Source organism: Pelobates fuscus, chromosome 10 (genome assembly GCF_036172605.1).
Source record: "Pelobates fuscus isolate aPelFus1 chromosome 10, aPelFus1.pri, whole genome shotgun sequence".
NCBI lineage: Eukaryota > Metazoa > Chordata > Amphibia > Anura > Pelobatidae > Pelobates > Pelobates fuscus.
In genome coordinates, this window is record NC_086326.1 from 4,400,574 (window position 1) to 4,413,209 (window position 12,636).

A 12,636-nucleotide genomic window follows, 5' to 3' on the forward strand; every position below is an offset into this window, starting at 1 on the left:
CCTCTGGGTCTCTAGTGCCCTTTTATACGCCAGCTTTAAGCAGCGGTTCGGATAGCCCTTAACCTTAAAGTGGGCTCTAAGTTGTTGTGCTTTGAGTTTAAAATCTGCAATATCGCTGCAATTCCTGCGGAGACGGAGATATTGACCCGTAGGGATACCAGCCTTCAATGGTCTTGGATGATGACTACTCCAATGGAGAAGCGAGTTTGTAGCAGTTGGTTTTTTGTACAGTGTGGATTGAAATGTACCACCCTCATCCATGGTGATAGTTACGTCTAAAAAATTAATGGAGCGTCCCCCAAATTCGAATGTGAAGCGGAGGTTCTCTTCATTGTGGTTAAGGAGAGTGACCAAGTCAGAGAATTCCTGAGGGGTGCCCTGCCAGACAATTAGAACATCGTCAATGTAGCGACCCCACCATAATATCTTGGGCAAGTACTCTGCCAAATTTTCTAAGGTGGATATCCAGTGTTCCCACCAGCCCAGGTGGAGGTTCGCGTATGATGGAGCACACGCTGTGCCCATGGCAGTACCTCTCACCTGGTGGTAGAACTTGGAATTAAACAAAAAATAGTTGTGTGACAGAATAAAGCCCAATAGACGTAAAACAAAAGTGGTATGAGGAACATCCCTAGATGGTCTCTCATTAAGGTAGAATCCTACATGTTCAATCCCCCTCACGTGGGGAATGGAAGAATAGAGGGATTCAACGTCCAAGCTACAAAGACTCGCTGTAGAAGGAAATTTGAGCTCTGAAAGTTTATTTAGGGCTTGTTTCGTATCCCTAATATACGAAGGGAGGGCCTCGACAAAAGGTCTCAGGATTTTATCTACATACAGACTGCCGTTCTGTGTGAGATTATCTACCCCCGAAACGATTGGGCGTCCGGGGGGGTTCTCCCTGTTTTTGTGAACTTTAGGCAGGCAGTAGAAGGTTGCTATCTTAGGGTTACGATTAAGGACGAAGTCATATTCGTCCTTAGATAGCAACCCCCTACTGCGGCCGTCATCCAGAATTTCTTTGTATTTCTGGAGATAATCATTTGTCGGGTCAAACTTAATCACTTTGTAGGTCTCAGAGTCACCCAAAACGTGTTCCACCATTTCAACATATTTATTTACATCCATTATCACGACATTACCCCCCTTATCTGCTGGTTTAACGATAATATCACTATCGCTTTGGAGTGCCTTCAAGGCCCGCTGTTCATTTTTTTGGAGGTTGTCACTTGATCGGATGGACAGGGTTTTTAAGTCAATTTTTTCGATCTCATTCCTGGCTGCTTCAAGAAAAAGTTCGATATTTCTGAAGCCAGCAAAGCTTGGTGTATATCTACTCTTAGGTTTAAGATCGGTGTATTTATGGGTGGTACTTGGGTCGTTCTCATCCAGAAGAGACAAGAGAGTAGTCAGGCACTGGTAGTCTTTGGTCGTTAAGCCAAGATCTCTAGCCCTTTTCTCATTCTGGATTGAATGAAATTTATGTAAAGCCAGTTTGCGGATAAAAAGGTGGAGATCCTTGATCCAACTAAATCTGTCAAATGGTGGAGTCGGTACAAATGATAGTCCCCTGCCGAGGACCCTAAGCTGGTCTTCGTTCAATGTATGGGATGACAGATTTATGACCTGTGACTCGGGTCCTGAAATTTGAGTGGTATCTAGTACCTTTTCCTTCTCCCCCCTTCTCCTCCTCCCCCACCCCTTGGATACCTGGTCTGATAACGTGTGCGTTGGCTTGGGAATTCTTCCTGATTGCCCATGGCTAAAAAATTAACCCCTTTCTTCAGAATCCCCCTTGGGTTAGGAGCCATTATGGAGGTGGAGGGTTGTGATTGGGACTCAGACGGGGTAACTTGGCTACCTGAGTCCGTATCTGAGGAATCATAGTCTGATGTTAAAGTGTTATCTGAGGTACGTCTCATCCTACGATTAAAGGATTTGTAAATATTCCCGGTCTCATAGTCATTCAGATCCCTCAAAAATTTGTCATGTTTCCTAAATTTTATTATGTCTTGGTATTTATCTAGGCTTTGTTTTAACCTAGATTCCATGAAAGTAAAATTAGGGTCATTTTGGAATTGTTTAATCGTGGTGATTTCCTCATCAAGACTAGCATTTACTGTCTTAAGTTTGTCTTGCTCAAATTTACAAATGATATGCATGAAAGTTTTAGAACAGGTTCCAGCTGCACACTCCCATTCCTTCATTAGCTCAACATTCTCTGAGTAGGATGAGGGGGTATTCCTCACTCTAAGGCCCCTCGGTATCATTTCCCTCTTTATGTAATTTTCAAGGGAAGGGAATTTCCCAGCAGGTCCTAATCTGGCTTTTATAAAGACCCTGAAGTTTATTAAAGGATCTGTTAATGTCCGGGGTCATGGCGTTAGGGTCTAATTTAGTATTGGAAAAGACATTGTCTGCATCTTTACACCAGATGCTGCTATCCAGCTTGTTGGATAAGAAACCAGCCATAATATCTTCTTAAAATAAATGTAGCCACTCTCGTAACCCAGGTATTGAAACCAAAAGAATATAACCCTCACTGAGTGGGGTGATTTAATAGGTGGTGTGTTTTTTGATATTATATTTTTTCCTTAAAGTTGTTCTATTAAAGTTTTTGTTATTTTCGTTGCTCTTATTGTTTTGATACTAAGACTGGGGGTACATTCTAACTATTCATTTATCTGTGAAATATTTGTATACATTGTACATTGCGTACTATAAAATTATTAAACGATTATGTCATTCATTTTGCGGTCACAAATGAATTGACGTATTGGTAGATTTTTACACAGTTGGCCTTCTTTGGTTTTAGAAACAGTTTATCACCTATATGTCAGGCTCAGTATGGAATCATGTCTGGGCCAACACCGATCCATCATTCCCCTTGATGGAGCACCGAGCTCCAAGGCAGAACATTCTGAGGGATCTCTTATATCGCCTAAATGGCTCCATGTTCTTGTGTCACACATCTGAGAATGCTATACTTTCAAATCAACATTCAATAAAGGGACTCTCCACAGCACAAATACCAAAAAACTACAATTTGAAAAAAAGAGTTTACTTTGGCAATTTCCCTTTAATTTCTACTAAATAAAAGCTATAAATATCGAGGTATCATTTTATAATGTATTTAATATAGACTTTATATAAAGAAGCTATAAATATCGAGGTATCATTTTATAATGTATTTAATATAGAGTTTATATAAAGAAGCTATAAATATCGAGGTATCATTTTATAATGTATTTAATATAGAGTTTATATAAAGAAGCTATAAATATCGAGGTATCATTTTATAATGTATTTAATATAGAGTATATATAAAGAAGCTATAAATATCGAGGTATCATTTTATAATGTATTTAATATAGAGTATATATAAAGAAGCTATAAATATCGAGGTATCATTTTATAATGTATTTAATATAGAGTTTATATAAAGAAGCTATAAATATCGAGGTATCATTTTATAATGTATTTAATATAGAGTATATATAAAGAAGCTATAAATATCGAGGTATCATTTTATAATGTATTTAATATAGAGTTTATATAAAGAAGCTATAAATATCGAGGTATCATTTTATAATGTATTTAATATAGAGTATATATAAAGAAGCTATAAATATCGAGGTATCATTTTATAATGTATTTAATATAGAGTGTATATAAAGAAGCTATAAATATCGAGGTATAATTATATAATGTATTTAATATAGAGTATATATATAAAGAAGCTATAAATATCGAGGTATCATTTTATAATGTATTTAATATAGAGTATATATATATAAAGAAGCTATAAATATCGAGGTATCATTTTATAATGTATTTAATATAGAGTTTATATAAAGAAGCTATAAATATCGAGGTATCATTTTATAATGTATTTAATATAGAGTTTATATAAAGAAGCTATAAATATCGAGGTATCATTTTATAATGTATTTAATATAGAGTATATATAAAGAAGCTATAAATATCGAGGTATCATTTTATAATGTATTTAATATAGAGTATATATAAAGAAGCTATAAATATCGAGGTATCATTTTATAATGTATTTAATATAGAGTTTATATAAAGAAGCTATAAATATCGAGGTATCATTTTATAATGTATTTAATATAGAGTTTATATAAAGAAGCTATAAATATCGAGGTATCATTTTATAATGTATTTAATATAGAGTATATATAAAGAAGCTATAAATATCGAGGTATCATTTTATAATGTATTTAATATAGAGTATATATAAAGAAGCTATAAATATCGAGGTATCATTTTATAATGTATTTAATATAGAGTTTATATAAAGAAGCTATAAATATCGAGGTATCATTTTATAATGTATTTAATATAGAGTATATATAAAGAAGCTATAAATATCGAGGTATCATTTTATAATGTATTTAATATAGAGTATATATAAAGAAGCTATAAATATCGAGGTATCGTTTTATAATGTATTTAATATAGAGTGTATATAAAGAAGCTATAAATATCGAGGTATCGTTTTATAATGTATTTAATATAGAGTGTATATAAAGAAGCTATAAATATCGAGGTATCATTTTATAATGTATTTAATATAGAGTTTATATAAAGAAGCTATAAATATCGAGGTATCATTTTATAATGTATTTAATATAGAGTATATATAAAGAAGCTATAAATATCGAGGTATCATTTTATAATGTATTTAATATAGAGTTTATATAAAGAAGCTATAAATATCGAGGTATCATTTTATAATGTATTTAATATAGAGTTTATATAAAGAAGCTATAAATATCGAGGTATCGTTTTATAATGTATTTAATATAGAGTTTATATAAAGAAGCTATAAATATCGAGGTATCGTTTTATAATGTATTTAATATAGAGTTTATATAAAGAAGCTATAAATATCGAGGTATCGTTTTATAATGTATTTAATATAGAGTTTATATAAAGAAGCTATAAATATCGAGGTATCATTTTATAATGTATTTAATATAGAGTTTATATAAAGAAGCTATAAATATCGAGGTATCATTTTATAATGTATTTAATATAGAGTATATATAAAGAAGCTATAAATATCGAGGTATCATTTTATAATGTATTTAATATAGAGTTTATATAAAGAAGCTATAAATATCGAGGTATCATTTTATAATGTATTTAATAGAGTTTATATAAAGAAGCTATAAATATCGAGGTATCATTTTATAATGTATTTAATATAGAGTATATATAAAGAAGCTATAAATATCGAGGTATCATTTTATAATGTATTTAATATAGAGTATATATAAAGAAGCTATAAATATCGAGGTATCATTTTATAATGTATTTAATATAGAGTTTATATAAAGAAGCTATAAATATCGAGGTATCATTTTATAATGTATTTAATATAGAGTTTATATAAAGAAGCTATAAATATCGAGGTATCATTTTATGATGTATTTAATATAGAGTATATATAAAGAAGCTATAAATATCGAGGTATCATTTTATAATGTATTTAATATAGAGTTTATATAAAGAAGCTATAAATATCGAGGTATCATTTTATAATGTATTTAATATAGAGTATATATAAAGAAGCTATAAATATCGAGGTATCATTTTATAATGTATTTAATATAGAGTTTATATAAAGAAGCTATAAATATCGAGGTATCATTTTATAATGTATTTAATATAGAGTTTATATAAAGAAGCTATAAATATCGAGGTATCATTTTATAATGTATTTAATATAGAGTATATATAAAGAAGCTATAAATATCGAGGTATCGTTTTATAATGTATTTAATATAGAGTATATATAAAGAAGCTATAAATATCGAGGTATCATTTTATAATGTATTTAATATAGAGTATATATAAAGAAGCTATAAATATCGAGGTATCATTTTATAATGTATTTAATATAGAGTTTATATAAAGAAGCTATAAATATCGAGGTATCGTTTTATAATGTATTTAATATAGAGTTTATATAAAGAAGCTATAAATATCGAGGTATCATTTTATAATGTATTTAATATAGAGTATATATAAAGAAGCTATAAATATCGAGGTATCATTTTATAATGTATTTAATATAGAGTATATATAAAGAAGCTATAAATATCGAGGTATCATTTTATAATGTATTTAATATAGAGTTTATATAAAGAAGCTATAAATATCGAGGTATCATTTTATAATGTATTTAATATAGAGTTTATATAAAGAAGCTATAAATATCTAGGTATCATTTTATAATGTATTTAATATAGAGTTTATATAAAGAAGCTATAAATATTGAGGTATCATTTTATAATGTATTTAATATAGAGTGTATATAAAGAAGCTATAAATATCGAGGTATCATTTTATAATGTATTTAATATAGAGTATATATAAAGAAGCTATAAATATCGAGGTATCATTTTATAATGTATTTAATATAGAGTTTATATAAAGAAGCTATAAATATCGAGGTATCATTTTATAATGTATTTAATATAGAGTTTATATAAAGAAGCTATAAATATCGAGGTATCATTTTATAATGTATTTAATATAGAGTTTATATAAAGAAGCTATAAATATTAAGGTATAATTTTATAATGTATTTAATATAGAGTATATATAAAGAAGCTATAAATATCGAGGTATCATTTTATAATGTATTTAATATAGAGTATATATAAAGAAGCTATAAATATCGAGGTATCATTTTATAATGTATTTAATATAGAGTATATATAAAGAAGCTATAAATATCGAGGTATCATTTTATAATGTATTTAATATAGAGTATATATAAAGAAGCTATAAATATCGAGGTATCATTTTATAATGTATTTAATATAGAGTTTATATAAAGAAGCGATAAATATCGAGGTATCATTTTATAATGTATTTAATATAGAGTGTATATAAAGAAGCTATAAATATCGAGGTATCATTTTATAATGTATTTAATATAGAGTATATATAAAGAAGCTATAAATATCGAGGTATCATTTTATAATGTATTTAATATAGAGTATATATAAAGAAGCTATAAATATCGAGGTATCATTTTATAATGTATTTAATATAGAGTTTATATAAAGAAGCTATAAATATCGAGGTATCATTTTATAATGTATTTAATATAGAGTATATATAAAGAAGCTATAAATATCGAGGTATCATTTTATAATGTATTTAATATAGAGTATATATAAAGAAGCTATAAATATCGAGGTATCATTTTATAATGTATTTAATATAGAGTTTATATAAAGAAGCTATAAATATAGAGGTATCATTTTATAATGTATTTAATATAGAGTGTATATAAAGAAGCTATAAATATCGAGGTATCATTTTATAATGTATTTAATATAGAGTTTATATAAAGAAGCTATAAATATCGAGGTATCATTTTATAATGTATTTAATATAGAGTTTATATAAAGAAGCTATAAATATCGAGGTATCATTTTATAATGTATTTAATATAGAGTATATATAAAGAAGCTATAAATATCGAGGTATCATTTTATAATGTATTTAATATAGAGTATATATAAAGAAGCTATAAATATCGAGGTATCATTTTATAATGTATTTAATATAGAGTATATATAAAGAAGCTATAAATATCGAGGTATCATTTTATAATGTATTTAATATAGAGTATATATAAAGAAGCTATAAATATTAAGGTATAATTTTATAATGTATTTAATATAGAGTATATATAAAGAAGCTATAAATATCGAGGTATCATTTTATAATGTATTTAATATAGAGTATATATAAAGAAGCTATAAATATCGAGGTATCATTTTATAATGTATTTAATATAGAGTATATATAAAGAAGCTATAAATATCGAGGTATCATTTTATAATGTATTTAATATAGAGTTTATATAAAGAAGCTATAAATATCAAGGTATAATTTTATAATGTATTTAATATAGAGTATATATAAAGAAGCTATAAATATCGAGGTATCATTTTATAATGTATTTAATATAGAGTATATATAAAGAAGCTATAAATATCGAGGTATCATTTTATAATGTATTTAATATAGAGTGTATATAAAGAAGCTATAAATATCGAGGTATCATTTTATGATGTATTTAATATAGAGTATATATAAAGAAGCTATAAATATCGAGGTATCATTTTATAATGTATTTAATATAGAGTTTATATAAAGAAGCTATAAATATCGAGGTATCATTTTATAATGTATTTAATATAGAGTGTATATAAAGAAGCTATAAATATCGAGGTATCATTTTATGATGTATTTAATATAGAGTATATATAAAGAAGCTATAAATATCGAGGTATCATTTTATAATGTATTTAATATAGAGTATATATAAAGAAGCTATAAATATCGAGGTATAATCTTATAATGTATTTAATATAGAGTATATATAAAGAAGCTATAAATATCGAGGTATCGTTTTATAATGTATTTAATATAGAGTTTATATAAAGAAGCTATAAATATTGAGGTATAATTTTATAATGTATTTAATATAGAGTGTATATAAAGAAGCTATAAATATCGAGGTATCGTTTTATAATGTATTTAATATAGAGTTTATATAAAGAAGCTATAAATATCGAGGTATCATTTTATAATGTATTTAATATAGAGTTTATATAAAGAAGCTATAAATATTAAGGTATAATTTTATAATGTATTTAATATAGAGTATATATAAAGAAGCTATAAATATCGAGGTATCATTTTATAATGTATTTAATATAGAGTATATATAAAGAAGCTATAAATATCGAGGTATCATTTTATAATGTATTTAATATAGAGTATATATAAAGAAGCTATAAATATCGAGGTATCATTTTATAATGTATTTAATATAGAGTGTATATAAAGAAGCTATAAATATCGAGGTATCGTTTTATAATGTATTTAATATAGAGTTTATATAAAGAAGCTATAAATATTGAGGTATCATTTTATAATGTATTTAATATAGAGTATATATAAATATAAAGGGACAGCGTCCAGTCCCCGAGGAGGTGTGGGACGTATAGCTGTTTATCACTGGGTTCCTCATTTCCAGCCAGCGGTTTAATGAATAGACTGGTAGACAGTTTATATTATTAGATCTATAAAGTGCTTATTGCATTAATAAAATAAGAACTCCATCAGAACAAGTGATTCACGTAAAATCTCACCTCTTCCTTTTCTCTCCAACCCTGTGTCAGGCAGGAGGTTACAATGTGTCCCCATTTCATATTCAGATTATTTTATTTGTCAGGAAACATTTATTTATCTCTCCGCACATTGCTTGCTGTCGGTTTGCATCAATGCAGAGTGCAGTGTGTATGGATGTATATATTTACATTGTACCGCTATTTATACAATGCACAGAGCTGTATCTACCGCAGCTGTCAGGACAGTAAGATAACTTGTTAATCACAAACCGATTGTAAAGAATGGGATTGGGCAGAGACCATAAGAATAGTATGCAGACTAAAGACTAAGAAAATAAAGCTAAATTAACCCCTATAATGCTGAAGAAACATTTGGTCTGCGGTGGCCCAGGGATGCAGGCGAACCGGTTTGATGTGGATGCAGCCATCTTGATCTGATCCATCATGTAGGTAGAAACTTATTAAAATTGGATTGCATTTAAAGTTATAAAAGGCTGTTTTATAAAAATGATCAGATCGAGTACGGCAGTGTTAATGTCGAGTGTATCATGGGGTACAATGAAACCACATTTGGCTGTAATCATTAAGCCTCTTGCTGTCTGTCTAATTATTCCTGCCTTAGCCTGTATCAATAAACCACATTCAGAAACCAGCAAATCTTTTCAATGTGTGAATAAAATGGGAGACTCACACTGATTGCATCAATTATAGGACAATATTGTCTCAGGGACAAAGAACAAGCCTCATTATCTGGACGTGTTATACAGACAGGTCAATAATAAGTAGGCCAGACATGAAAAATATATGGAGACAAAGAAAGCCACGTATTGCAGGCCACGAGCTGTGACCATTGCATGCTGGGTAACTAACAGGTGCTTGTCTGGGGTATTCTCACTGCTCTAAATATTTAGTATATGCACATATATGTAACATACAAGTAAGGTCAATCTTTGTGGGTGAAAGAACAGATACTCTGTGTTTCCCACTGACAGATGTCTCCGGCCCATCATGTTGACTTTGAGTAATGGGTATTTTAAGGTAAGTAGGTGCCATTTTGGCTGTTGGAGTTATGCATTGAGGTTACGATTTAATAGGGTTAGAGGTTTGGGGTTAGGAATTAAACTTAGAGTTTAGAGTCAGGTAACTAAAATTTTTTAGATTTAATCTGTATCCATGATCTCGCGATTTTAGAGAGCGTCTCCACATTCCACACCAATCAACCCGGGAACTATTATTGGTCAATGTATATAAACACATCAATTCATATCAATGATTATTTTATATTTGAACAGTCTCAGGATGCCTGTAATAAGTTCCCATGAACGTTGAGCATTGGGGAATCTTAGGGAGAATGGCTGATCCTTTGGAAAGATATACCCTGCGATATTGCTATACGTTACCTAGCTGCCATTTTCGCGAACACATTGTCTCCATCATCCAGATTGGTAAAGCCGGTTCTAGCATCGCAATCGCCATGTTAGCAAAGCAGATAGATCCTGAAACAGACAGCGGACTCAGTGATTGCAGCAACAAAGTATATTCCAAACCTAATACAAAGTGGATGGAGAGGACTGCAAATCCCATAACGCTCCTTCATCATTGATCAGAAATTCTCATATTAAATTAAACCTCATCAACGTATAAACCCGCCGTTTTAAAGCAACTCTATCTATCTCATCATACATGACCGTGTCTCGGTTGCTTAGTTTGCTGGTTATTTATACCGAGACCAATGCTATATCTCTTTTTCCAATACAAGAACATTCAATCCAACATGTCCCGTCCTGCCCTGTTAACTATTCTTCCTATATCATATCACACAGCTTTGGATTCACCTAAACCACAAGTATGGAAGCTTCTCATCTCTAATTTCTGGGATTTCTGTACTGTTTTCAATAAAGATTGAATTGTTCCACAACTCTGCCCGAGCCAGAGTTTTATTGTTCTTGTTATCACACTGTACAAACGATGTGATTATATAATCTGTAATGTGTTAAATATGTATCATTGTGAATATTTATTAAATCTTTTCATTATTTGCTAAAAATTCTTGTATTAACTCACGACAGCTATTCAGCCAATAGAAAAATTATTACATCCCCTGCAGCTAAACTAAACCCGTCCCCTGCAGAGCTAAACTATTTCCATCACCAGCAGAGCTACACTAAACCTATCCCCTGCAGAGCTAAACTAAACCCGTCACGAGCACAGCTAAGCTAGACCCGTCACCAGCACAGCTAAGCTAAACCTATCCAAGGCAGAACTATACTAGACCCGTCACCAGCACAGCTAAACTAAACCCCGTCACCAGCAGAGCTAAACTAAACCCATCCCCTGCAGAACTAGACTAGACCCGCCCCCTGAAAATCTAAACTAGGCCCGCCCCCTGCAAATCTAAACTAGGCCCACCCCCTGCAGAGCTAAACTAGGCCCACCCCCTGCAGAGCTAAACTAGGCCCACCCCCTGCAGAGCTAAACTAAGCCCACCCCTGCATATCTAATTTAGGCCCACCCCCTGCATATCTAATTTAGGCCCACCCCCTGCATATCTAAACTAGCCCATCCCCTGCAGATCTAAACTAGCCCATCCCCTGCAGATCTAAACAAGGTCCAGCCCCTGCAGATCTAAACTAGGCCCACCCCCTGCAGATCTAAACTAGGCCTACACCCTGCAGATCTAAACTCGGCCCATCCCCTGCAAATCTAAACTAGCCCACCCCCTGCAGATCTAAACTAGCCCACCCCCTGCAGATCTAAACTAGCCCACACCCTGTAAATCTAAACTAGCCCATCCCCTGCAGAGCTAAACTAGGCCCACCCCTGCAGATCTAAACTAGGCCCACCCCCTGCATATCTAAACTAGGCCATCCCCTGCATATCTAAACTAGCGCATCCCCTGCAGATCTAAACTAGGCCCACCCCCTGCAGATCTAAACTAGGCCCACACCCTGCAGATCTAAACTAGGCCCATCCCCTGCATATCTAAACTAGTCCCACCCCTGCAGATCTAAACTAGGCTCACCCCCTGCAGATCTAAACTAGCCCATCCCGTGCAGGTGTAAACTAGGCCCATCCCCTGCAGATCTAAACTAGGCCCACCCCCTGCAGATCTAAACTAGGCCCATCCCCTGCAGATCTAAACTAGGCCCACCCCCTGCATATCTAAACTAGGCCCATCCCCTGCATATCTAAACTAGGCCATCCCCTGCATATCTAAACTAGGCCATCCCCTGCAGATCTAAACTAGCGCATCCCCTGCAGATCTAAACTAGGCCCACACCCTGCAAATCTAAACTAGTCCCACCCCTGCAGATCTAAACTAGTCCCACCCCTGCAGATCTAAACTAGTCCCACCCCTGCAGATCTAAACTATGCTCACCCCCTGCAGATCTAAACTAGCCCATCCCGTGCAGGTGTAAACTAGGCCCAACCCTGCATATCTAAACTAGGC

The 12,636-nt window shown here is 31.6% G+C and overlaps 1 protein-coding gene across 1 annotated transcript in view; it reads right to left on the reverse strand.

The window, feature by feature from the left end:
* Positions 1–12,636, reverse strand: part of SLC18A2 (solute carrier family 18 member A2) — a 114,544-nt gene that overhangs the window by 8,673 nt on the left and 93,235 nt on the right. The window contains exon 10 of the mRNA XM_063434674.1: positions 10,586–10,681. Within this exon, the coding sequence (XP_063290744.1) occupies positions 10,586–10,681 (96 nt within the window). The remainder of the gene's footprint in view (positions 1–10,585; positions 10,682–12,636) is intronic.